Consider the following 27620-nt stretch of genomic DNA (forward strand, 5'->3'; position numbering starts at 1 on the left):
AGAGCAGCAAGACAAAAGGACCTATGGAAAAAACAGCTGGGGGGCGAGACTATGCACCCCTTACCTGCACACTGTGCCTCTCAGCTCGGCCAGCTCCTCCACATCCACCTGGAGCAGCTCGCAGTCTTCCAAGAGCTCAGTATGCTGAAAGGCACATGGGAAGGACAGTTAGGCCTGACTAAGCAGTGCTAGGATCCCCTGCCAGCGCCTAGGGACGCCGCAGGAGGAAAAGGGTACAGGAGAGCCCAGGGACATGCCAGGAATCCCCAATGAAGGAGCAAGCCTTGAAATCCACTGCCACAGACACAATGTTAGCAGATAACAAGCCTTCAGAAGACAGACAAAGGAACCACCCCATCCCCCACCTTCCTGTCAATCTCAGGTATTTCTAGAGCTGGTTGGAAAAATTCAGAAATTTCAGAAACCAGAAAAAGAAAGTCATGTGATTTTTGTGTTCCTTTTCCAGCCGGGTCTAGGTATATCAAAGGGGCTCCTCGCCTTGGGACCCAGGAGCTGGCCATCTTGCTAGCTACATTCAAGGGCACATCAGGATGAAGCTCAGTACAAAGCTGACATATAATCAATGGATTTTGCTGGTGGGCTGGGTGGGGGTATTGACCATTGGGTTCTGAGCATCTCACTTCAAAAATCTTGTCTAAACTAGAAAACTTGCACTGGTCTAGCTAGATCAAATTAAAATCACAGTAGTTAAACTGGTGCAAAGAGTGTGTGGATCTATATATAACCTTCCCACCGCCGGTATGAGGGAGGTGTCCTTCTCCCTGTTGTACAGATGGGGAAACTGAGGCAGATGGAAGGGAGGTAACTTGCCCAAAGTCACATGCTGACTTGGTGGGAGACATGGGATTAGAACCAAGGAGCTTGCAGCGCCTAGCTCCTGAGCTCAGTGATCTACTAGCTGGGGCGTGGAGGAGAGAACAAAAAAGGAGACTTGAGTGGCTGAGTGCAGAACTGGGCAGGGGCGGAAAGATGGTGTAATCCCAAGGCTGCCAGGTGGGGCAGAGAGACAGCAACTGGCATAGGGCTCACTGCCCATGTCCCACCTTGGCAGACAAGCTCTGACGCGCCATATGTGCCTGCTCCAGTTCCTCCTCTTTGGTTTTTAGGGCCATGTCCGCCTGGTTCCATCTGTCCTTCCAGTGCTGGGAGACCTGCTGCTGCTCTGCGAGCTGGCCACACAACTCCTCCTGCTTGTGCCGCAGGGCAGCCTCCAGCTCCATGCAGCGAGCCTGCAGGGCTTCCTTGTCCGCCTGCAACAGGGACTGTGATGCCCTGCAAGACAGCATGAGTGCTGCAAAGTGCTGGGCCTGGCTAATGCACCCAGTGATGCTGCATGGGCTTCTCCTACCCAGTCTTCCACACAGACCTGCTCCCCTGTCCCACCTCTGCAATCTCCTTGGCCCTCCATATCAGCTCAGCGCAGCTGGTGAGAGAGACTTCCCCTCTGCAGCTGCCTGGAACAGCCTCCCTCCCTCCCTCTCCCTACCTCCATCACCAAATCCCAGTGGGAAACCTCCTTCACCTCTCCACTGTCCCCTCCCCACTGACCCAAGGAGCCAATGGAACTCCCCATCCAGCATCCTTTCTGCCATCTGTACCATGTGCTGCCACCTGGAATCATTTCGCTTTGGGCAGCCTATGGGATACAGGCTGCATGAAAGGCACCAGAAAGCACCCAGCGGCTTTGGGCTGGACTGCAGCAAAGAGAAGCCAGTTCATCGGATTACAGATTATTTAACAGCCAGGATGAGCTGCTGGACTGAAGGACTTCCCATCCTGGCTTCTGACCCTTAATCCTCCCAGTCCTGATGCAGGAGCAGAGAAGCAGCATGAAGAGCTCAGCTAGGGGATGCATTCTCTTCCCTTGTGCCTCTCCATCCCTGTCTCCTACCTTTCCTGCTCCCAATATTCAGGTACCTGAGCCCTTCGCAGGTCGTTTGAAGAGCTGCCACATCAGTCCCTTGGCCTCCAGGATCCCTCTGCATTTCTGACTTCAGCGCCTCCTGTTCACCCAGCAGCTGCATGCGCTCAGTCTCCAGGGCCTGGATCCTATGGGTCAGGATCTTCTTCTCAGCCTCCAGGTGTTGGAGCTGATCCAGGGAGGTCTCCAGTCTCTGGTGGCTCTGACCCAGTTCAGAGGAGAGCTGCTCATTTACCTGCAGCGGGAACCCATGTGCATAGCTGAGACTTGGCCTAATTCACTGCAGTGATGTCCATGCACAGGATAGCAAGTGAAATCTAGAAGCCGTGTATGATGAGATGGCAAGGACCTTGGTCCATGAGATCCATCTGACACCAAATGACCTACAGAAGTAGACCGATCAGCTCAGCTCAAAGACATGAGGAGGTCCGGCATGTCCCACCCATGAGAAGGCTCTGTTCAGGTTACAAGTTCTTAGGGCTGTCGATTAATCACAGTTAACTCAGTTAACTCATGCAGTTAACTCAAAAAAATTAATAGCAATTAACAAAATGAATCACAATTCATTGTAGTTTTAATTGCACTGTTAATAGAATCCCAATTGAAATGTATTAAATATTCTGGGATGTTTTTCTACATTTTCAAATATATTGATTTAAATTACAACACAGAATACAAAGTGGACAGTGCTCACTTTATTTTATTATTTTTATTAGAAATATTTTCACTATAAAAATGATAAACAAAAGAAATAGTGTTTTTCAATTCGCCTAATACAAGTACCTTAATGCAATCATCTTTTTAGTGTGAAAAGGCAACTTACAAATGCAGGGTTTTTTTTTATTACAGAACTGCACTCAAAAACAAGCAATGTCCCAGGCCAATGGGGGTAGCGGGAAGCGGTGGCCTGCACATCCCTTGGCCCATGCCACTTCTCGCTGCCCCCATTGGCCTGGAGCGGCGAACCGTGGCCAGTGGAAGCCACGATCGGCAGAACCTGTGGATGCGGCAGGTAAACAAATCAGCCTGGCCAGCCAAGGTGCTTACCCTGATGAGCCGCGTGCCAAAGGTTGCCAACCCTGTGCTAAACATTTGTATGCCCTTTCATGCTTCGGCCACCATTCCAGAGGACATGCTTCCAGGCTGATGACACCGTGAAAAAGATAATGCGTTAATTAAGTTTTGACTGAACTCCTTGGGGGAGAACAGTATGTCTCCTGCTCTGTTTTACCCATATTTTGCCATGTATTTTGCATTATAGCAGTCTCAGATGATGACCCAGCACATGTTCATTTTAAGAACACTTTTGCTGCAGATTTGACAATGTGAGATTTCTAAAGATAGCTACAGCACTTGACCCAAGGTTTAAGAATCTGAAGTGCCTTCCAAAATCTGAGAGGGATGAGGTGTGGAGCATGCTTTCAGAAGTTTTAAAAGAGCAACACTCTGATGCAGAAACTACACAACCCGAACCACCAAAAAAGAAAATCAGCCTTCTGTTGGTGGCATCTGACTCAGATGATGAAAGTGAACATGCGTCAGTCCACACTGCTTTGGATCGTTATAGAGCAGAACCCATCATGAGCATGGATGCATGTCCTCTGGAATGGTGGTTCAAGATGAAGGGACATATGAGTCTTTGGCGCATCTGGCATGTAATTATCTTGTGAAGCCGGCTACACCAATGCCATGCGAACGCCTGTTCTTTCTTTCAGGTGACATTGTAAACAAGAAGTGGGCAGCATTATCTCCTGCATATTGTAACCAAACTTGTTTGTCTGAGTGACAGGCTGAACAAGAAGTAGGACTGAGTGGACTTGTAGGCTCTAAAGTTTTACATGTTTTATTTTTGAATGCAGTTTTTTTGTACATAATTCTACCTTTGTGAATTGCACTTTCACGACAAAGAGATTGCATTACAGTACTTGTATGAGGTGAATTGAAAAATACTATTTCTTTTGTTTATCACATCTATTGTGCAAATATCTGGAATCAAAAATAATAATAAAAAGTGTACACTTTGTATTCTGTATTGTAACTGAAATCAATATAGTTGAAAATGTAGAAAAACATCCAAAAATATTTAAATAAATGGTATTCTATGATTGTTTAACAGTGCAATTAATCACAATGAATTTTTTAATTGCACCATTGATCACAATGAATTTTTTTAATTGCACCATTAATCGTGATTAATTTTTTTAATCGCTTGAAAGCCCTACAAATGCTAGGTCTTTTCCATCAGCTCAAAATAGAATCTCTGGGCTTCACTCCAGTTCCTGGAAAGTCTAGTCTGGGCACCAAGCTGCAGCGGATAGATGACAAGAATATCATGAGGAGACAGGAGCTGAAGGCATCTGGCTCCAAGCACCTCACTGCTAGTTCAGCTAGTAGAGGGGACTGTTGGAGAGAAGAAGATCTACAGTCCCCTAGCAGAGGGTGGTGGTGGGCACACACACAAGCCAATACTGTACCTGCAACTAGGGTGGGTGGTGGGGTAGGGCAAGTGGTTGGGAATATGAGAATGGAGGGAGCATCTTGGAAACCCACTTCAGTAAAGCAGCTTATTACTGGCTTTTAAGGGGCTGGGGCCCCAGGGCCCTCATTTCACTGAGAAGGGTGGGGTTTGGAGGCAGTGCTCACAGAGCGGGGTCGGTGGGTGATGCCCGCAGAGTCTACTCGCCTCCCCCTAGGTCCAGCACAGAGAGTCACTCAAGGAGTCACCTGTCTGAGAGTCACCAGTTCCTCCTTCATCAGGACCTTCTCCTGGTCCTGGTGGTTGGCCTGGGCCTCGGCATTCACCAGCTCCAGGTGGAGGTCTGAGACTTGGCTGTTGAATCCCTCTCGGCTCCACTGTGCGTGTTCCAACTGTAGGGTAAGATCCTGCACCTGCTGGTGCAGCTCCACTTTCTCCTGAAAGCCAAGTAGCACAGTCACCTTTCCCAATGGCCCATCTGCACCCGGGGCTGATCTGGATTCCCCAGCACAGATGAAACTGGTGAAAGTCACTGCCTATACAGATAGAGGGACCACTCACCATTCCTCCTCTCTCTCATCTCTGTCCACCCAAGCTGAATTCGTTACCAGGGTATCTTAAGTTTCCTCCTCTTCTTTCTCCCACTCCATTCCTCCTCTTGTGCCATTGCCTCTCTTCCCCACCACCCCCTGTCCTCTCTCTCTCTCTCATTTGCCTGTGCCCACACAATACCTTTAGGAACCTCTCCCTGTTGGCCAGGGCAGGCTTCAGCTTCATGGTGAGCTCAGATACTCTCTCCTCCAGCCTGGCCACCTTGGAAGACAGCAGCTCCTTCTCCTGCCCAGGAACATTACACATCAGGATGAGAAAAAACAAATCATATTTATAGAGACTGTAACTGATCTGTGAACCCTTCCTGGCATGTGAGAGAAAGCCACAAACAACTGGGGCAAATAGCCTAAGCCAAATAGCCAAGGCCTCATTCACAAAGGAATCTTTTGTCTTCCTTCTAACACTCAACAGTCCAGCCAATTGGATACTTCAGTTCTAGCCAACTATCGCCCAAGCATCAAACCCCGCATTCCTGAGGAAGCTCACAGAGAAGCTAGCTAAAGGCCAGCTACGAGCACATCTAACTGAACCTAATGTTCTAGATACAGCACAATCCGGATTCAGGCCAGGACACAGAACTGAAACTGTTTTAGTGGCACGGATGGATGATCTCCTCCTGTCAATTGATAGAATCCAGACATCCATTCTCATTCTCCTGGACCTCTCCGCAGTGTCTGACACTGCTGACCATGAGATGCTGCTGTCTAGCCTGACAGAGTTGGCAGGAGTCTAGGGTAATGCATTAAAATGGTTTGAGCTCTTCCTGGAGGGATGCACCCAAAGAGTAGTGATGGCAAACTACATCACAACCACTAGACCCTTGTGAGCCTCCACAAGAATCAGTTCTCTCTGGTCCTTGTCAATATCTGCATGCAGCCAGTAGGTGAATTGGCCCAATGACATGGACTAAAGTGCCAGCAACATGCAGATGACACACAGCTCTACCCACCCTTCACCACATATGACCACACAACCACCACAAGATGGCCCAGTGCTTGGATGAGATCATCTCATGGATGAAGAACCGCTGGCTGATGCTGAGCCAAGCAAAGCAAAGGTGATGTTGATGGGCAGAAGAGAGTATTTTGAGGAGTTTGCAGTCACGGAGCAGTCTCCTTTGCTTGAAGATTCACGCCCACAGTTGGTCAATTCAGTGCATATTGTAGGAGTACTCTTGGATTCCTTGCTGACGCTGAGCTCTCACATTGCAGCTGCCATGAGTAATGCATTCTACCATCTCTGGTTGGCTAGGAGACTCTGCCCCATCCTGGCCTCAGTTGCTCATACTTTCATCACCTCTCAGCTGGCCTACAGCAGTGCTATGTCCCTGGACGTGAAACCTTCAGCACTTAGGAAACTCCAACTAGTACAGAATGCTGCAGCTTATCGCCTCAGCAACACAGGCTACCATAAGCACATCACACCTGGCACATGCTCTCTTCAAAGCAAGTTGAAGGTCTCAGTCCTTATCTTCAAAGTGTTCTGTGGCCTGCGCCCAGGGTATCAAAAAGACCTTTTACAGTTCCTGGCCAAAGATTGTGTTCGCTCCTCCAGCACAGTGGAACTTTCAGCAAAATGGGTGTAGGGGACTGCGGAAGACTGTGTCACGGCCTAGCTAGGGTGTCTCCGCTTTCTCGGCAGCCTTGTGAAAAGCCCCTGCTTGCTAAGTGGCCGGTCATTGTAGGACATAGCATGCCAGTTATAACTTGCTTTTAACTGGTTGAAACCAGTTTGTATGGCCTTAGGCCAAAGGGCGGACATAGCCTGTGGGAAGTCCCTTTTTGCATATGTATGAGTTGCTTTTGTATTGTGTATATATAGCTGTATGCTCCCGGTCCGCCTTTGGACTCCGACCCAGGCCGAGCTGAGCTTCGGTGCTGGGTTCCCCGCCTAAGTGACAGCAACGCCCAGGGTCCCCGTTCCGGATGTGTCACTTTACCTTCATTAAAGCCAAATAACTCACTGTGTGTGTGGGCCTCGTCCTTGCAGAGCACTCAGGCACGTAACAATGGGTCAAGCTCAACTGTGCAGGAGACAGAACCTTCTCCGGGGGTGATCCAAGACAGGGGAATGATTTCCCCCAGGAACTAAGAACCATCCCCAACCTCACCACTTTCCACTCCAAGTGCAGGGCACATTTCTTTGACCTGCCTTCTCTGATATGAACACAGAGCACAGGTCTATTTAACAAAAGACCCCAAACAAACAAATAAATGAACAAGAACCCTACCAAAACAAGACTCTGCAATCCACATGCTTCTCCCTCTGGGGAGAGGATAAGTGAATAACCAGCACATGACAGATGTGTAGTCACATTGCATTACTGGAAGGCGCTCAGACACTACAGTGAATAAAAGCCTACACAGAACAGAGCAGAATAGAAAACGCAGCCACCCCAATTGCCAGCCAGACCACAGCCCTGCAGCGCAAGAAACCGAAATCTGGGCCTTCTGCTCCATAAGTGCACTCCTGGAGCACTTGCCAGTTTAGCCTCTTCTTGGGTCAGCCGCAAGAGGGAAAAAGAGCCCTGAGTGCTTAAACGTGTCTGACTTTCCAGCCAGTAAGGAGCCCCATAGTGCATGTGTACACTAGTCACTCCATTGCACGGCACCCCTATCAGACACAGATACGCATCACACCCATACTCACACACTCAAGTGTGCACCAGTACAGGCGTCCACGAAGAGAACAGGTTGTCCTTCTTGTTCTCATGGTGCACCAGCCAGTACTACAAGGGGAGACCTTGTTCTACATGCTGCCAATGGGAGCTCAATCACAGGCTGTTCGTTACTCAGACCCACACATTTCCTCCATCCCCATACCCGGCTGGTGCTGCTGTAAGCCGCTTGGAGTCTGCCAATTTCCTTGTGCAGTGCTGTTGTCGCCTGGAGCGAGTCTGTCACTCTCTGGTTGGCCTCACTGGTCTGGCTGAAAGCCAGCTGTTGCCCCTGGGGAGCAAAAGGAACAAGGGAACCTCTGAAGTAGGGATATGACCTGAATCTACATGCCTGAACTTCTGGGGTAGCTATGCCCCATCTCTCCTCTGGAGAGAAGCTGGAAGAAGGGAGGAGCAAATGTCTGGACACCCAGGTAGGGGCGGGAGCAACTATTTGTATAGCTTCCACGAACTCTGCAGTGATTGGGTTGGGCAGCTGCTCAAGCAGCGTCATGGTTTGAGGTTCACCCGTCCCTAAGGAGCGTGGGGTGCTGTGAAGACACAGATGTGAGCAGACAGGACAGGAAGCATGTGAGAGCATAGATTGTAACGTACGGGCTTGGCGTGTTGGAGTGAGTTGGTACATTGCAGGCCTGCTGACAAGACACAATTTAAACGTGATCGCTTTGAGTCCAGGCAGTAGCACGTGTGTTTTTGGAGCGGAAGGAGTGAGGGATCCAGTCCCAGATCCAATATGTGATATTTCTAATTGTGTCTATTTTCTGGAGCTCATGGACTCATTACAACTGGTGCCTAAATAGTGCAGTGAATCCTTTTCCAGCCCCCTTGGGTACACCCACTCTGCAACGGAAGACCTGTGGCACGGCCACAGCTAGCCCAGGTCAGCTGATTTGGGCTCATGGGGCTTGGGCTGCGGGGCTAAAAATTGCAGTGTAGACATTTGGGCTTGAGATAGAGCCCAGGCTCTGAAACCCACATTGGGGGAGGGTCTCAAACCCAGGCTCCAACACTAGCCCCAATGTCTATACCACAATTTTTAGCCCCATAGCTTGAGCCTTGTGAGTCAGTTGAGCTGGACTCTGAGACCCAGTGCCACGGGTTTTTTTATTGCAGTGTAGACAGATCCCTAGACAGTGACAGTGGGATTGTACACATTGGACCAAGGAACTAACCTCTTTGGCTGAGTTCAGCTGCTGGGTCATTTCATCCCGTTCTGCTTCCAGAACCTTCATGTGCTCCTTGTAATCACTCAGGGTTTCTTGAAGAGCTGTCATTTCTCGGTTCAGCTCCTCCTTCTCCTACAAATCAGCACAATGGATGAGGCACCAAAGTCACGAACCACCCCCTAGCATGCACAGAGCTGGGTGCATAGTGAACAGCTTGATCTGCAGATATTTATGGGAGTAAAAGCCACCCAGCTTGGTTCGCTGCAATCACATAAGGAGAAACATTTTTAAGGCCAGCAAAGACCAGAATGATCATCTCATCTGACTTCCTGTACAGCACAGGCCAGAGAATCTCACCCACTGAATCCTGCCTCCAACCCATTCCTTCTAGTGAAACAGTCAGTCATGTTCAACAGGTATCTGCAGGACTGCCAGGCATTGGTGAAAATATTCACAAATCCTGATCGTTTTACAAACATTAGCACAAATGTCATAAACATTCCCTGGTCATCATTCTGCTATTTGAAAAAGGATCAGTCAACCAATCAGGCAGCAGAAATACCATTCAAGTACGGTGACCATTCACACCTCACAAATAGCTAGCACTGCCTACTCAGTGCAAACAGATTGTGAACCGTTCCCCCCACCCTTTCCCGGGCTGAAAGTGCTTGGGTAAATGCTTGTTTGCAGGACTCGGGTTCGGCTCATGAACAATCCTAGTGTGACCAACTCGCAATTTGACCTTGTGTCTCACAATACCTGGTGCTTTTCGTAAAGCTCCAGCTGCTGGATTCATGTTATTATAGGAGAATTCCACCTTTCCTTTGTTTAAAAAAGTACATTTCTTGCACTCATAGTTGCAGAGAAAAGCTGGAATATTTGACCCAGGTGTTACTCATAGGCTCTGTAGTCAGGAGGTAAAGGGAAAGAACCCAGGTACTGTTGGGTTTTCTTTAAAAAAAGCCATGAATTTTAAGTCAGCCTCATGATTTTGGAACACATGGGGTTAGCCATGCTGCTAACCAGAACAGGACTCAGCCCCTAATAAGTGCTGCCTGTAATGGCTAATACAACCAGCTCTTGCCTGTGTCCAAGTGAGAAAGAACAAGCATGTCTGTCTGCTAGAAGTATTATTGTTGTGCCTATCACTTTAAGGGACAGACTGTGCCAATTACTCCCTGCCTGGCCTTGGGGGTGGTGTGGAGCTGCACTCTCCAGGGCAAGATTACTGAGAGGAGTGGGGGGCACAATTCCTGAGATATAAGGAGGAGGGGAAGGGTCCACCTGATTCACCACCTCTTCAAAGTGTTCCCCTTTCTGTAGCCAGCCAGCCAGTGTGGATGGAGGAGAGCTGTAGCACCGTCCCCTCTCTCTCCTTTCTAGATTGCTCCCTGCCATGCACAGGGTGAGTAGTCCCTGCTCTTCCCTGCACTCAGAGATTAGGATTGTACCTAGCCTGTGTGCAGAGCGGGCCTGGAAGGGCAAGCAGCTCTTTTTGCCTTCCCATGGAATACCCAGGGTCAGCCTGCCCTCAGCCTCTGTGCTCTGATCACAGTGCTGGTCCCACTGCTCCATGGGAGCAAGGGCTTTTCATAATCTGCCCAGGCCACTAACAGCAGGGAGCCTGAAGGTCACCGCTCCCCTCCTCCCCTAGCCCTGTGCTATATTTAGCTCCTGAGTGTCCTCTAATTAGATCTGTCCTTGTTGTGGGTTTGCTGGCCGGGAGCTGCACATTTCCAAGTCTCCTGAGTCCAGGAGCAAACAGGGAGAGTCACACAGCAGAGTCCAGAACAGAGCACATGGGATGGCAACTCCTGCACTCTGCCCCTGAAGATTTACCCTGAGTGTCTGCAGGGGAGTGAGCAGGGCCAGCTCTAGCAATTTTGGCACCCCAAGTACGGCGGCACGCCGCAGGGGGCGCTCTGCCGCTCGTCGGTCCCGCGGCTCCAGTGGACCTCCCGCAGGCTTCCCTGTGGAGGGTCTGGTGGTCCTGCGGCTCCGGTGGACCTCCCGCAGGCGTGCCTGTGGATGCTCCACTGGAGCCGCGGGACCAGCGGACCCTCCGCAGGCACACCTGCGGGAGGTCCACTGGAGTCGCCTGCCGCCCTCCCGTCAACCAGCACAGCGCCCCCCTTGGTGCGCCACCCCAAGCACGCACTTGGCGCGCTGTGGCCTGGAGCCGGCCTTGGGAGTGAGGCTCCATAATATTAACCTTTGGTCTTCCCATTGCCCCAAAATCATGCAACCTCTGCTGTGAAATTCCAAGGACTGCAGTCTAGTAGCAGTGCTGTAACCTAGTGCATGCAGTCAGGGCCGTCCTTAGGATTTATGGGGCCCTAAGCAGTATTATTAAACTGGTGCCCCTATGCCGGATGGCAGCCCAAGCTCATAGCCTGGTGGGGGAGGGGGAGGAGGGACGAGACAGCAAAGGATAATGAGATGCCCGGCCTGCCTCATGGTGGCGGAGAGTCACAGTTCCTCACAGAGACTCCCATACCCTTTCCCTCATGCAGAATGGACATGAAGAAAGTACCTAATTAAAAACACTAAAATTTGGGAATAAAAATGTCAGTCACCGGTTTTTTGATATGCCCTGAAGTTTGTCAGAGATTTATTTGCAAAAACTTCGTAGTAAGGGTGGGTAAGCTGTCCTGCTGAATACAACATTACATATAATGGAATACATGATGCAGCTCTGCTCTGTTTTACCTTTTCTTAATCAGTATTTCTAAGCTGAATTTATATTTTAAATGTACTCAAACCTTAAGCCAGCATTCCAGATTACTACATATTTAACTCACTGAAACAAAGACATTATTTTAAATTAATCAGAGAGGTTTAGTGTGTTCATAACAATGTTCATTGCTTTTAGAAAAAGGGAACAGTAATTTACTTTGTGTGATCTCCATAACAAGAGACATGGTTATGAAATTTCACCAACTTTAAAAAAATATGTTTCCAAAGATTTTAGGTATAACAAGGATTTTATGTCTTACTAAGGTACTGATTTTGCTGAAGGGTTCTTTTAAAACTAGTTCATCGGATAGTCAGAAGTAAAGAAAGGGAAACTCTTTGTCCAGCTATCTGGAAGGGAAGGACTGTTGTCCCTTTAAGGGCTCTCTTCAGTGGGGAGTGGGGGGAGAGGTGGTGAAGGGATGGACAGAAAGGACAGGAAGACTTGGAAGCACTTTTTTTTTTAACTATAGTAATTAAAATGTGTATTTTAGATAAGGGAGGTCTTTTGAAGGATTTATTTAAAAAACTGTATGTCTGAAGATCCACGCATTTAAGGCTAAAGATGATTGTGCATCTAAAACTCTATGCAAGCATTTTTTAGAAATGTGATTTTATAATCTTCACCAGCTCACTAATGAAATATTTTTAAAGCAAATTTTAAACTAAGGTCCTGTAGACTGACATGTTCTGTGTAAATATTACATTAATGCACAACTGTTTTTGTCAGTAAAGTCAGAAACTGACAGTATAAAAATTTATTTGGGCATAAGCTTTCGTGGACAGCTGATGAAATGGGTTCTAGCCCACAAAAGCTTATGCCCAAATAATTTGTTAGTCTCTGAGGTGCCACAAGGACTCGTCCTTGTTTTTGCTGATACAGACTAACAGGACTACCACTCTGAAACCTGTCAGTATATACCTTGGGGTTGGCAAATGCCTGTTAAATGGCTTTATTACCCCTTGAATGTCTCTATAACAGTTTCAATGTTGTGCTAATAGGTCTGGCAGGCTGGAGGTTTTTTCACTTTTAACTACAGATTTCCTCCAAAGGAAGACTCATCAGGCTAGAGCAGCCATCTGTGAGAGCCTGCAGGAAGGGTCAGAACAGGGATAGGAAAACAAGAGAGTGGACACTAAGACCCAGTTGTACCCCAAATTTTCAGGTGCCCTACGCAGCGCCCCGGCCCTGTTTCAGTGCTGCAGTCGTTATTGCAGGCAGTTGAATGTGCCACTGCCTGATGCCAGGGCTCTATCCACTACTACGTGCAAGGCCTTCTCTGAAATGTTTGGGCCCAGCCCCAGGTAATAGCCACTGGGGTTTGCAAGGCCTTCCTTACCGCAGACAACCTCTGGCTGGGACTTGGGGAGACCGAGCGGCAGCTCATTCTGCTTAAGCAGGATTTGGCCTTCACCACCTCCATCTCCAAATTAAGGATCCTAAAAGACAGACAGACAGACAGCAGCTCCACCCTGCTTCCATTCGCCACATCCTAATCGCTCTGTCACTTTCCCAACTGCCCCTCCCGCTGCCCTCTTTCCAGCCACTATATCCATTGCCTGGGCACTACCTGACAGCTGTCCCCACCCCCACGCTCCAAATGGACCCCTTGTCCAACAGCTGCTCCCTGTGCCCCCTCTAGTGATGCCCCAGACCCAAACTGCCAGGTTGCCCCAATCCCCATGTTCGTGCCCAGCCTCTGGGGCAATCACTGTCAGCCACTGTCCCCACCACAATCCCTTTCCCGAAGTTACGCTGGTGAGGTCAGTGCTGGTGAAAGGTGCCAGGCTGACTTATAGACTGAAGTCCTTTGCTTATCCACAGAACAGGTACAAGGGACAGAGCAGGGCACACACCAAACCTGAGCTGAGGGGAGTTCATTCAAACCCTGGCCTGTCTGCTGAGCATGCCAGCCAGGGAGACAGCTACTGCCAGATCTGGGGGCTGCATTTCTGGCCTGGACACTGGGCCACTAGGACTGGACTGAGACCTTCGACAGAGTAACTCATCACACACTTGCCACTAACAGCTCTCGGCTGAGAAGAACTTTCATTCACTCTCCACTGGCCTGGGCTGGAATGGACATGGATGCCTAGGGGTGCTCTCCACGTCCAGTCCTGAGCCACCCATTCTCCTGGGTTGGGGCAGCTGCCCCACTGAAAACACAGGCCACTGAGGGAGGATAATATGGTGCTGACAGAAAAATTTAGACTAGGATTTCCAGGGGCACCTAAGGCAGGTAGGTGTCCAACTCTCATTGACTCTGGGTGCCTAAGTCCTTTAGGTATGCCTAAAACCTCCACTCTAGCTCAGTGATTTCACATGCTAAACAAGAAGCTCCTTAAGCTGCCATCTTCACTGACCCACTCTGTGCCCTTTGTCTGTCTCTGTGCAGTACCTCTGACCCTGTCCCAGCTGCCTGCATCCTACGTACTCCTTGCCTAGACATCTCAGCCCAAAACCTTCCTACTACCCGCCCTCAATCCACCTACTTCTCTTGCAGGTCCCCTCTCTGTTTCTGGTCTTCATAGCGGGACAGGTCCAAACAGCTCTTTTCCTTCTCTAGTTGGGTGAGGGAGCTCTCCATCTGCTGTGGGAAAGGCGAGGTCAGGAGAGAATTCAAAGGCAAGCAGCTTAATTTGATACTAAACCTTGAAGAGGACAATGCCAGAGGAGTGCCACTCTCTGTTCTCTGTGACAGAGGCTGGACTGTTCCCAACAGAGATAAGCCAGAAGCTGCTCCAGCATCCCAGATAGGCATCTCTGATCTCCAGGATCACATGCTTCTAGTTCCTCAAATGAGAGCACATGCTACAGGACGTAACCTAGCTAGTGCAAAGCCCACTGAAGACAGTGGGACCATTCCATTGATCTCAACAAACAAGCACTGAGCACTCAGGCACAGAGAGTGTGAACAGCACCATCGCACTCCACTGTACTGCATTCACCCTCCGAAGGATGGGCACACACCAGCAGGGCCAGCTCCAGCATTTCGGCGGCTGCTCTACTGTGCCGCTTCGTTCTTTGGTGGCAATTCGGCGGCGTGAGGGACCCGCTGCCAAATTGCTGCTGAAGACCTGGACATGCTGCCACTTTCCATTGGCCGCCCCAAGCGCCTGCTTCCTTTGCTGGTGTCTGGAGCTGGCCCTGCACGCCAGCTCGAGTCATCCCAATGGAAACAAGTGAGCAGCCTGCCCAGACCACTGAGATGTAATGTGCTGCATCTGAGAAGCTTGGAGTTGGTTAGACTCACCAAGCCTGAGCCTGAGGGGTCCTGAGCACATGTAGCTCCTATTGAAACCAATGGAGGGTGCAGGTGCTTAGCATGTCTGAGTCAGCCCCAAAATCAGGTGAGTGTCTAGAAGAAGGACTAGAACCAGCAGCTGCTCCTGTGTCCCAATCAGACAGGTCCTCACAAACTCCCCCAGGCTTTGGAGAGACTCCAGTTTACCTTCTGCTTAATGGAAAACAGCTCAAACTTCACCCTGTTGAGTTCCATCTTCTGCAGCTCTTCTGCTTGTCCCTCTAGCACCCCAGGAGCGTCCCGCAGAGAGGGCCCCAGCCCTGCTGTCCTCTGCACATTCTCTGGTAAAGATGCCCGCAGGTCCAGTTCCAATCCACTCCACACCCGTCGAGCCAATGGCCGCATGGGACCATATTCTTCTGTGTCCCAGTCCGGGAGACGAGATAAAGAATGCCTCCTTCTGAGTGGTGGGCTGGAATGTTTCCAGGCACATTCCATGCCATTGGTTAAAACTCTGCCAAGAAAGAGATCCATCCTTTTTTATTTTAATGACTGATTGAAAGGCTTGGGAAGGCAAAGCAATAAGGATAGCTAACAGGAGACCCCAATGGTGACAAAGATGATCCTTAAACCATTGTTCACAACTAATTAGTCATACCACTTGCCATTAAAGATTACCTGGTGCAATGGATTCGGGGGCATATTTAGGAAAAATATCTTGTCCAACCTCTATATCCTAGGAGACTCTATGGACAACTGGAGAACTAGTAGGATGATGTCATCCCAAGTATCAAGTAAATGAAACCTGAATGACTGAAAGGGCAAGGGATAACTCCTATTTAACTCAGATGCCCTATAAACAGCTAGAAGAAAACCTCTCTTTGTTAAAGATTCAATACCCACCCCAGTCTCTTCAATGAATGGCTGAGAAAGCTCACAGTAAACAGCTGATACCTCCAGGGAGTCCTCAGGCAAATGCAGGGAAGACCAGATGTCTGTTCCCAAATGTGTCCTAGAAACCACTGCGCTAGGTGCAGCATTGCTTCAAAGGAGGCATGGTGGGAGGGAGACGTGGAATCTGAGAGCCAAATGCAGCTGCTGCACATGGCTGAGCAGAAACATGGCCTCTCTTTTTGGTGGGAGTGAGCAGGACTAGAGAGGGCATAAACTTTACAGCCAAAGCTTAATTCCAAGAACTACCAAGCACCTTTAACTCCCACTGATGTTAGTGGGAATTGCTGATACTTTGTCCATATCAGGATCAGGAACCTTGGAAAGAGCAGCAGGGGACACCTGCAGTCCTGACACCTGAAAATTCCCCCAGTCCTGCTGGTGTCCTGCAGGTGAATTCCATTGAATCACACTGGGATCCTATTAAAAAAAAACCCACCACTTCTGCAGGGCAAGTGGAAATTTAAAGGCCTGGACTATACTTCCCCTCTGCTCTTTGCTCAAGGGCTTCGTTTGGTAAAATCAGAGTTATAGGAATGCTAGTGAAACCACCATCTCAGTTTGAATGACTAGATGGATGGATGTGTATGGGGATGAATAGATCAACTGATAGATCAATCTATCTTAGGCACATTTTTCCCCTTATAGTTCTCAGGGGAAGGACACATTTCTTATTTTAACAGGAAATTAACCTCCAGAGTCACTCCAGAGTATGAATTATGCTGCAATATTCCACAGCTGGTGCAATTTGAACTCATGTGATTGAAACAACTTACTGCACACAAACTAGCTCTGCCCAGTAATTCACAATCCCAGATGTGTGACGTAAGAACATGGCAATTGCCTGCCTGAAACCCACCAGTGATTAATCTAATCCAATCCCCTGCATGCTGGATGCTTTTAAGGAAGGAGAAAACCTCTCCAGGCACCTAATTGTGCGGGGTTATATCCCTGTTATATATATAACAGGGAAATTTCTTCCTGACTGCAAGTGGTGATCAATTTCTGGCCTGAAGCATGAGGATGAACAGCCCTTGTTTTGTCTTACCTAGTGTGACTGCAGATGCTATTTGTCTGGCAGTGAGTGTCTGATCCATTTTTAAAAGTATTAAACAAGTTGATCCAGTAACACACAGCAGCAGGGAGTTCCAGTTGTAACATATTGCTTAAGAAAAGGATCTGACCTGCTATGTAAGTATTTCTTTCTGTCCTTCCATCCATCCAACTAAACTGTACTTATATATGAAAGATTCCTTGCAAATTTTCCCAACAAGCAAGTTTTCCGCACCCCTCAACCACAGATGATTCCACTCGATTTCCACAGGATCCCTCCCATCCCAAGCTCTTTTAAAACTGAACTTACATCCCACTATCTATGGAGTGGATCCCTCGCAAGGGACTCAAGGACCTGGCTCTTTCGATGTGCTTGGGGCTATAAAAGCCCCTGCTGGACTCTCTCCATGCGCTGTTTGAGTGGTCGGGCTCCCAGGGTCCTGGCGTCCCGTTCAGAGGGTTCTGAATGAGGTGAGGAAGAGAAGACTGATGCAGAGGACAGGGATGTGCCACTTCCATCTTGATCCCCCCTGGATACACACACTCACACTCTCTCCTTCTCATTCTACCCGTCCCCCACTGGAATCACTCCCCATTAATGTCAGGTGTGTTGCCGGAACAAAGGCAGCAAAACATGGGAGCAGTCACTAACAACCCCTGCCACCCGGCCACCCCATGAACAGTCATGGCAACGCAGTTCAGCTTGTGAGGGAGAGGGGAACTGGGGTGTGGCAGAGGTACTGCCAGAGGTGAGATCACGGAGGATTGCTGGCATATTGCCCTCTGAGCAGTTTGTCAAGGAACCCAGTCCCAGACCCATCACCGGCAGGACATCAACCTGCTTTATCTTAAGAGCCACATGGTATGATAAGCAGAAGGCCGGGGTGGAACGTGACCCCTTTGCAGGGATCCTGTGACGCCCCAGAGAGATGCCTAGTCCCCCAGCATGAAGGTCAGGCTGGTCCCATTACCTCTCCTCGGAAGGGGACCCCTGAGAAGGGGTAGCTGTTTGTGTAGCTCCTCTCCAGCTCTGACACGGAACAGGGTCGAGATGCCCATGGGCTTCTTCTATAGCTCTCGGGATCCTGGCCAGCCCAGCCTGAGGCCCCCATGTCAGTGCCATGCTGAAAGCATCCATCACTGCTGTACCGGGACGGCAGGCCAGGAAAGCTGCTCTGCTTCTGGTGGGACATTTATGGACCGGTGGTATGACGGAGTGGGGGTGCGCGCCCTTGAAGGGTCATCAGTGGAGCTTAGTCTCAGGTACTGATGTTTGCTTCACATACTGCACTTTCTCTGGAGCCTCCAAGGGGAATCTCACAGATCCAGATCTATGGCACACAGAGGAGGTGCAATCCAGCTGTGGTGTGGAGTGCCAGAGGCCTGTCACCAAGAGCAGCAAAAGGAAGAATCAGTGGATACCCGAGGAGGGAATTCGTATGGGATACTTCACCCTGCAATGTCACTCACTACTGCGCTGCCTCCAAGCACAGCCCAGAATCCTCCGTTCCATTTCCCAGGGTGCCGTGCGAGTCAGCACACTGCGCTATGGGGCAGATCCGCTGGCTGCAATCAGCTGGGCAGATCTGTATGGTCAGGACACTGGAGAGAGGGAACGGGAGGAGGCTTGTAACCCCATCCTCTCCCCTGGGCTGTGCCGGTAGCCCCACTGGAGGTGAAGGCTAATAAGAACCCTTAGTGTTTTCTCTCAGATGTCACAGCGCTGAGCACAGCATAAACCCACAGACAGATGACTACGTCTCCTCTTGCGGAGGAGACTCCCCGAACAAGCTCAAAACCTTCCACACCAGGAATGTCCATATCCCACCTCACTCGCAGGGCTGAAGGTCACTCTTCCCTACCAGTCACAGAGCTCACCTGGTCAATCCCACAGCAGACATCCCTGTAGACGTGTATGACACCGGCGACTACGCTGCAGAGGGAGGTGGGAGGCTCTGACCACGGACTTGGAGGTAGAACACAAGTGGGCAGATAAGACTCGGTGGTTCCTTGGCAACGTCAGCTCCCAGCATGGGGAGAGTCCGAGGGAGGAACCTTTGCCCCCAGGTGGCCCTACAGCTCCAAACTGGACCCCATCTCTATTCACAACACCCTGCATTTGCCAACACAGGGTGTGTGATAGGAAAAGACCAAGCCCTGGTGAACATGAAGTGGCTGCACCCTCTGCTCCAAGCTCTGGCCAGGAGAAATGCAGGCGCTGGTGAGAGTGGAAGCAGAGCACTGGTAAGTGACTTACCCATCCACGAGTCTCCCCACAGGCCCTCGGGGACCCCAATCGATTGAATCGCCTGGGCGTCTCTTCGTTCAGCTCAGCTGCTGTACTCACCACCGCTCCCCATGTCAGGAAACACAGGACTGCTGCTGCCACGGCAACCGAGATGGCAACAAGCTTCAAAGTGCCTGTTCCCCCTCTCCTGATAAACTGGCTCCGACTGTGAAGCGTAGGCGGCTGTCAGCTGGGGGAGCGGCAGGGGCGCCTGGCAGAGTTACTCACCAGCCGCAGCAGGCCCACGCTTCCCCACGCATCCTGGGCCCCTCTCCTCTCCTGCCACTATCCCTCTCAATCTATGCTCAGCACTTCCCTGGGAATGAAAGTAGAATTGCCCCACTCCTGTCTCCCCCACATCCATCCTGGGCCCCAGAGATAGAGGAATTGTGGTGGTGCAGCTGAGATCCTATGTGAGGGAGCTGGGCTATTCAGGGTCTCCATCCATGGTAGTAGTGGGGGGTGAGGGTTGCCACAGCCAGTGAATTTGCAGCTAACCAGATCCCCCAGCCTAAACCCTCCTCCACAACTAAACTCTACTTTCAGAACAAAAAGCAAACCTCATTTCTCTGGCTCAGCCTTCCTGCAGTAACTGTCTTGTTAAAACAAAGAAATCTGATCTACCCTTGAACATATGACTGGAAAAGTGCTCAGATGTAAAAAAAAATAAGATACTGCCCCAAAGAACTTCCAATCTAACTAGAGGGAAAACAGGCCCAGAGACATAAAGTGACTTGCCCAAGGCCACGCAGCAGGACAGTGGCGAAGCAGGGAAAAATGGCAACTTCCTATTTGGTTTTTAATTATTTTAAAGATTCGATTTAAGTAGCTTAAAATCTCTGTTGAGTAATTTACTCTTCTCGATAATGAAATGCAACAGGTAGAAAATTGTGTCTGTTACGTGGCAGTTTTCTTTCAATTCCCTCTTAGTTCATTTGCAGCTATAGGTGCACTGCCTTTCCACCTGCCGCTCAATCTATACATCCCTTTACAGACACCATTTACCTAGCACTCTACGTTCCCCACTGCCTGCACAAGCCTTCCGACAACAATTACCTCCCAAAACATCCATCAAGTCTCTTTTACATACCATACATGACTCACTGGCTATTAATAGCAGCAACCACTGATCCCTTTATTAGCTTTTCATTGACACTCATGTTTTCACTCAAAGGGGAAAAGGGGGCTGGGAATCCAACTCCTCTCTGAATGCTGGCAAAACAGCCATGCCAGGGATTGTTGGATCCAAGGATAAAAGCTGCCAACTCTCCATGTTCAAAGCTCATGAGTCAGGCCACAAAAATATAAGATTTTTAAAAAAATACATGTTGGGTTCTTTTCATTTTTCTTCAAGACTTTTCAAGCTTTTCTCTGCAACCATGAGGGTGAGAAGCTTTTTATAAAAAAGAAAACTGAGTGTCTCACATACTCACATGACTCCAGGGGCTGAGGCTTTAAGGAAAAGGCTAAATATTGTGGGACTCATGATCAGATCACAAGGGTTGGCAACACTGAGTAACCAGAGGTAAGCAAGTGCAGAGGCTGTAAGCCCCCGCTCAGGGCATACTCATGGCACAGGAGGCCCTCTGACGGAGCTGCAAAGCTGGCTTTCCCCGCCCTTCTCCCCCATGCTGCAGGAAGCCCCAGCGCAAGAGGTACTTTGAGGGCCGTGGGGGCTGGGGCGTTTCAGAGCAGGTGAGGGGGGCAGTTCACCTACATGTACCACAGTGGGTCCCAGTGAAGGGAGCATTTTAGGATGGGGGAGAGTGTGCTGGCGCATTTCATAATGGGGGGGGGCAGTGCTGCACCCCAACAATTTTGCAACAGTGCAGCAGGGAAGTTCAAGCAGAGCTACCCCAGCCTGCATCAGGAGACAAACCTGCCTTCAGCAGGTCCAGAATAAGGGAGACACTAGGCCTTTCTCTGTCCCAATGGGGTCTTGTCAGGTCACAAATTACCCCAAATTTAGTTCTTTGTAAACACAAAATTTTACAAAACAAAAGGTCAGTAGCAACATTTCCATGATCTTATTAATTCCCTTGGAAAAGCAAACAAAGCAATCATTCTCCAGCACTGTTTGTGACCCAAACATTGCCACCCTGGGCTAGCAGGGTGGATAAAAATCAATTATTTAAAAAAAATCAGATTTTTTTATTTAAATCAGATTTTTTTGATAAAATGTGTTTTGAGGAAAAAACCTATCTAAAGATCGTTTTAATTAAGATACAAGATAGCTCAAAGAGATCTCATCATGGAAAAGAGATTATACGTGAGACAATATATTCATGTAATGTTTAAGAAAAGTTTTGTAAATGAGTTCCAATAGTTCATGGATTAGGGACTCAATCTTATGGGGTTTCAGGGGCTTCTATACAGATTATTTAGGTTAATCTTTCTATCTACCCAATGGGGCTCAGTCTAGAAGATACCCTCAGAGATGCTTAGTTTTGCAGTTCTTAAGCTGGGATTTGTGTCTCCAGAGGTAATATGCTTGTTAACAGCAAAAATGTTCTTAAATAAATAATATATAGAGGTGAGAAATAACAGACCTCAACTCCCTCTGCAAATTTGTATACACAGAATCAGTCCCTTTCCTCTCTCTACAGTGAAAAGTTTGAAAAAGTTAAATTAATAGAACATTATTCGGGGCAGAATAGATCTGGACAGGGAGAAGAAGTCTGGAGATAAATGTGAGATGCGAGAGACATGCTTGTTTGGTTAAAATATTATGTTTGCTGTTGAAGAAAAAAATCCAGAATACTTAATGTTGTTGTTTTAGCTAAATAAAACAATGTAAATGTCTGTCTGGTGATGGTCTCCTAATACAGCATGGCAAGAAAATCCTCCAAATATAAATGATTGCCTGTTGAATTGGAGATAGTTCACCTCCCAAGGACTTCATAAATATCATCTGCTTCAATTACCTTTGGTAAATGAAATAATTAATCATTCATTTTCTGATATAGCTGTAAAACCAATCTGAAGTTTTCAAAATAAATCACTTAAAAATGTATCGTGTATACCTTCTAAAAATGAAACCTACATCTCTCTTTGAGTTGTGAATATGTACTAAGGTTATAACAACCAACAAGAGTGCACTTTTATGTAGAAAACCATGATTAAATCAAGTCTTCCTGACTAGTGATTTAAATCAAATCCGCACTGTGGGCTAGCATATAACACTATTTCATTCGTTTCAATTTATAGAAAAGAAGTTCCTGTCTCAAGCATTAGATACTGTAATATACATGCTTAGGGTTCTTTACTGATCCCACTCAGGGATTGGGGTGTTCTGGGTGAACAGCTCCTAGGAGAAGGTCTTGGCAAAAGCAGAGGTTGGGGGACACAGAAGTTGTCAAGAATCACCCAGTAGCCTGCAGGTGCTTTGAATCCTGGGGACCCACCATCCTTGCCTGTATATGGGGGAAGGGGGACCCTGACCCACTTGACAGGACAAGGAGAGGGAATCCTCCTTCTTGAATTCCTTGAGAGGAGAAGATCTAGGTCAAAAACTGGCAGGGGTATTCAGGGCCAAGTGTAGCAACTGAAATTTCTTGTTTCGTTTTTTCAATAGGCTAGACAGGAGGTTAATAGATTCCCTTCAGTATAGAAGAGATCCTTTGCACGGAATTTTAAACCACCCCACAGCGTTTAAGAGAGAATTCTATCCCTGATACACAATTCTAGAGGGTCTCTTAAAAATTCCACCGACAGATGATCCGGCTCCTGAAAGCTGCTGCCTGCAGGTGAAACCCTTAAGGGCCGAAGTGCTACAGGGCTTTTCCCTAAGACTCCCCAGCCAGGCACGGCCTGGTGGTGCAGCTAAAACCTGCAGCCGGGTTGTGGCTAAAGGCAAGGGGAGCGCTCCCGAAGGCGGGGTGCCAATGTAGGGGAACATGGCACGGGCTGGGCTTGTGCCAAGCGACTCCCTGGCAACAAATACAACCCATTAATGGCTGTCATGCAAGGAAACCAAATGCGGGGGCGGGCGAGCGGGCACGCTACAGAGCAGCCCTGTTCGACGCCGAGCCCCTGCCTGCCCCCTCCCGGCCGCCACGTGCCCGGGAGGAAGGGGGTTTCCGCAAAGGAGTCCGCCAAGAGCGTAGAGCGGGTGGCTAGAGGAGCCGCTCTTGCCGGCGTAACGGGTTGTCAGCAGGGAGGCGCTGCGCGCGCAGCTCGTGTCGTGCTTGGAGGCGGTGGCTGCGGGGTGCCCGCTCGCGCCGCAGGTCTAGCCGGAAGCGGAAGCAGCGGCGGCGGCGCAGGGCCTGAGCGGACCCGCCGAGCGCAGCTCTGAGGGGGTGTGGGACGGTGAGTGCGGGGTGCCGGGCCGCGGCAGTCCCTGGAGGCGGGGAGCGCGAGCAGGGCAACAACATCCGGGAACTCGGAGTGGGGGAGGGGGAGAGACCCGGATGGGGCGCGGGCCGGGCCTGAGGGCCGAGACGCGCTTCGCTAGCGCCAGGTCTGAGCGCCTCCCTCCGCGGCCTTCCCCGCCTCTGCTCCCCACCCCCGCGGGTCCCCGGGCGCCGCCCCTCCCTGCCCCCCGCCTCTGGGGCTGACCCCCATGAGCTGAGGGTCCCCGGGCGCCCCCTTCCCTGCCCCCCGCCTCTGGGGCTGACCCCCATGAGCTGAGGGTCCCCGGGCGCCCCCTTCCCTGCCCCCCGCGTCTGGGGCTGACCCCCATGAGCTGAGGGTCCCCGGACGCCCCCTTCCCTGCCCTCCGTCTCTGGGGCTGACCCCCATGAGCTGAGGGTCCCCGGACGCCCCCTTCCCTGCCCCCCACCTCTGGGGCTGATCCCCCAGAAACTGGGGGTCCCCGGGCGCCCCCCTTCCCTGCCCCCCGCCTCTGGGGCTGATCCCCTATAAACTAAGGGTCCCCGGACGCCCCGCTTCCCTGTCCCCAGTCTCTCGGGCTGACCCCCTCTCTCCCGAGGGTCCAGGGTGCCCTCCTTTGCCTGCCCCCCATCTCTGGGCCTGTTTTGTTTATGCTGTAGAGTGTGTGTCTGGAACCAATTCCTCCGCAGGTTCCTTTCAGGTGGGTGGGGTTTGAAATTCACAGCTGAGCTCCGGTTTTGGAAAGTCTGCTGATGAAGATGTTGTAGAAATCATATAATTGTATTGGATGAGATAGGAGGGTTTTACTTTTGGATTGTCAGCTATGTCTATTTAAAAGTCTTCATTACTATGATCAAATGAAGGATGCAAAGAGACCAAAGTCCTTTTTTGCAACTCTCGGATAACGACCAAGTGCACCGCTTTGTAATATACTGCACTGAGGGACACTGTGCTTCCGACTGGGTTCTGTTAAAGCAGCAACTGGAAACCCGTTTTTCACAGAGTGGTTTGGGAGATGTTTTGTTTCTGTGTCTGGCTGGATTGGCAGAATGAGACGTGGATACCCAGATTGGGGAGTCAAATGGATGAAGGGAGGAGAAGTGTTCTTAGAGGCTGAACACTGTGGGCTCTACTTTAGTCCCTCAATAGGAGGCTGACAGTCCCCTTGAGGGAAGTAGTGTTTTGCATTGTTCCCTAATCACTATTTTCACTGTCTGAAGAAACAGCTGATGGGTCCAATAGAAGCTTTATCTAGATCTCTTCAGGTAGATCTGAGATCACCAGGATGGGATAGTAGAATATGGTAGGAGGAACCATTGACACCCTTGGTTAAGCTCTGCACCTCGAAAGAATGGCACTTAGAGTGTCTAAGACAGAAGGTGGAGATAAAGTAGAAATAAGGCAGCAGAAGAGATCTAGAAAATCCATACAACATGAGGGAGAAACCAGGAATGATTGCTTTGTTCTAGGGCATTATTAGTGAAAGATAAGCTTTTGCTTTTTTTAACTTGATTTTTTTTTAACTCGACTTGAGGGCTTTCAAAATCTGACAGGCTTTCCACATTTATACTGTCTGCATTTTGCATTTCTCTGCCAAAGAAGATCGACTTAGTTTTATTTTCTAGCTCTTATGAATTCGTCCAGTTCTGTGGGGTTTGAGTTGTGAATACTACTGCAAGGGATACTGAGAGGATAACAATAAATTATTTTTAATTTTAAAAATTTTTTTAAATCAGATTTGATTTAGCATATATTTTCTTTTAAAAATATGTTTAAAATTAAATTAGAAACTATTACCCATGGTAATGTTTAAAGTTATTATCTATTAGAATCATGTAAATAAACCCAAAATGCAGCATCAATGAGCTCTCCTCAAATTTTAATGCATTAAATGGTGATTTTTTTTAATTATATACAGAATCAGGAGGAAAGTGTAGAAATTAAGAATCTGAATACATGTATTTTAAACTATATAATTGCTTAAATAAATGTGAATAGGTATGGCATACCTTCCCAGATAGCAAAAAGTAGTATTGCCTTTACATGAAATTTTGTATTTGGTTGCAAAGCAGCCCATTTTCATGGTTATACCAATTGATCTGAATGAACCTTTCTTTAGAAAATGACTAAAAAATACCAAAGCAAAACAAGTTTAAAAATGATGACTGAAATCACCTTGATTAAATCAATCTACCTGTAGGGTTTAAATCCAAATAAGCTGTTTCATTGGAATTTTTCTTAAAAAAAAAACCAAAACGAAACAACAAAAACATGGAAATGGTTGATCTTGTTTTTTTTAAAAATGGTAAAATGTTATAACTTACACTTTGGCCCTAAATTGATCTGATGGTGGCTTTTTAAGAGGCTTATAGTTTGTTCCAGTCCCAGTGTAACAGTGATAGTTAATTTCTTAAAAGGAGATCCGGCCCATGTTCTCTAAACTGGCCAAGCTGTCCTCAGATGCTCCCTGATCCTGGAACTGGCACCCAGGCTGATCCAAGCGAGAGTAGCCTTCAGGATACTGTCTTATATGAAGTACCAACAAGGATTTTTGAGGAGCTAGGTGGGCATCATTGTGCAGGTTGTCCAGGCCTCTTTCTGAGACACGTAAGAACTGCTATGACTGCTTTATGCCACTAGAGGCTTTCCTTATGCCAGGGAATCCTCCTGAGGCCATTTAAACCAGGCTTTATGGCTGCTTTGCACTGGAGCAGGGCAAAGCGGTGAGAGACGATGCTGGATAATCACTCTCTACTCTGGCCACTGCATTCTTAAATCTTACTTGTCTTTCAAATACATGTGTGTGGAAGATTCCCTAACAGATACAGTTGAAATCTGTTTTTTTTCTGCAAATAAGAACTCCAGTCCACAGGAACACCATTTTGCATGTCAATGAAAAGCTGTTAGGTAGTGCTGATTTTTTTCACACCATATTAATATAGACTGGATTCTAACTGTGATCAAGAAGTGAAAGGCTCTGTATCTGCTTACAAACACTCTGAGCCATCCACATCCCTTTTGTGTCTGATTATTTAGGTGTCATTTATCTTTTTTAACAGAGCGGCAGTGCTCTTTTGTATTAAAGGGACATTTTATTTAATGTAGTCAGTTTTTAAAAAGTTAAAATAGTGTCAAGTCCTACATCTACTCCTGCGTCTCCCTGCCAGTTTCCATAGTTTTACAATCACTTTTCCTGTTTAACAGTGTATTCTCATCTCTGTTGCTTTTGTGAAACAGGGTAAACTAACCGGTATACAGAGGAAACAGTGAAACAGATTACAATTTATTGTAAAGCAAATAAACTTGAAATAAATATAGGGAAAAGTTTTTCCTAGCCTCTTTTAGTTACAGTAATTTTAGGTGTTTGTAACAAAAGAGGGTATAAAACTTTTTAGAAAAAAGGTGATTTTTATGTTGGTGTCCCTGTAATGTTTTTGGGGTTTGGTTACATGTATTGCTTGCTTTGTGAAGCCTTTTTAAAATTATAACTTATTAATATTGCTGGTGATGGCTTTTATGGGACTTTCCTCCAGCTCTTCAGGCATGGTTTCTGTTTTCATGCTTTTCGCTTACTATGCAGTGAGCTGTAAGAGGCTTTCAAAAAGTTGGTAAAATGTGAACAGTTAGTTCCAGAGAATGTTGGAGCTCCTGAACTCTGTGTAGAAGTTGGTGAGGATCTGGGTGTAGGAAACTAGAAATGTTTGCCCATAGAGGAAATGACAGTTTTTACTTGAAGTGCCTTTCTTATGTCCCTAGATGCATCACTGCAAGAGATTTCAGTCCCCTGAGCAGGAGACCTACATGAGTCACAAATGGAAGAGGAGGAGGTCTCACAGCAGAGAGTATGAAGGAAGACTGCGATACCAGCCTCAAAGGGATCTTCCAAGGAGATCACGGTCTAGAAGGTGAGAGCTGGTTTAATCAGAGGCTGGGATTCTCCTCTAAGCACCTATTCTGAAATGGGAGGGTACATACGGCTGGGTGACATATTCTCTAATGTACTGTCTTAGATTCTAATCAGATTTCAGAAATAGAATTCGGTGATGACAACATGCATTTCCTGATCATGGCTAATAGCTTCAAAATTATAAGTCCTTGATATGGAAGTAAATGGGTTTATTTGCTTCTGAGCCTTATGTTAAACTT

General features: G+C 48.3%; 2 protein-coding genes across 4 annotated transcripts in view; one reads left to right on the forward strand and one right to left on the reverse strand.

Moving 5' to 3' along the window:
• Nucleotides 1–19381, reverse strand: part of LOC116836244 (uncharacterized) — a 36337-nt gene extending 16956 nt beyond the window's left edge. The window contains exons 1-13 of the mRNA XM_075069085.1: nucleotides 19113–19381; nucleotides 17827–18238; nucleotides 17166–17317; nucleotides 15059–15365; nucleotides 14100–14197; nucleotides 12947–13046; nucleotides 8880–9005; nucleotides 7853–7978; nucleotides 5151–5255; nucleotides 4667–4855; nucleotides 1939–2177; nucleotides 1065–1293; nucleotides 65–144 (exon numbers count right to left, since the gene is read on the reverse strand). Coding sequence (XP_074925186.1) covers nucleotides 65–144; nucleotides 1065–1293; nucleotides 1939–2177; nucleotides 4667–4855; nucleotides 5151–5255; nucleotides 7853–7978; nucleotides 8880–9005; nucleotides 12947–13046; nucleotides 14100–14197; nucleotides 15059–15365; nucleotides 17166–17317; nucleotides 17827–18048 — 1973 coding nt within the window. The 5' untranslated portion in view covers nucleotides 18049–18238; nucleotides 19113–19381. The remainder of the gene's footprint in view (nucleotides 1–64; nucleotides 145–1064; nucleotides 1294–1938; nucleotides 2178–4666; nucleotides 4856–5150; nucleotides 5256–7852; nucleotides 7979–8879; nucleotides 9006–12946; nucleotides 13047–14099; nucleotides 14198–15058; nucleotides 15366–17165; nucleotides 17318–17826; nucleotides 18239–19112) is intronic.
• A 3916-nt stretch (nucleotides 19382–23297) lies between these two features.
• The window catches only part of CLK3 (CDC like kinase 3), a 32230-nt gene continuing 27907 nt past the window's right edge, over nucleotides 23298–27620 (forward strand). For 2 of the 3 annotated variants that reach the window (XM_032799831.2, XM_075069506.1), the window contains exons 1-2: nucleotides 23298–23450; nucleotides 27231–27379. In XM_032799831.2, the coding sequence (XP_032655722.1) occupies nucleotides 27231–27379 (149 nt within the window). In that variant the 5' untranslated portion in view covers nucleotides 23298–23450. Of the gene's footprint in view, nucleotides 23451–23577; nucleotides 23602–27230; nucleotides 27380–27620 lie in introns of those variants that run through there. The other variant, XM_032799832.2, reaches the window with a different exon arrangement.

This window comes from Chelonoidis abingdonii, chromosome 9, assembly GCF_003597395.2.
Source record: "Chelonoidis abingdonii isolate Lonesome George chromosome 9, CheloAbing_2.0, whole genome shotgun sequence".
In the NCBI taxonomy this organism is placed as follows: domain Eukaryota; kingdom Metazoa; phylum Chordata; order Testudines; family Testudinidae; genus Chelonoidis; species Chelonoidis abingdonii.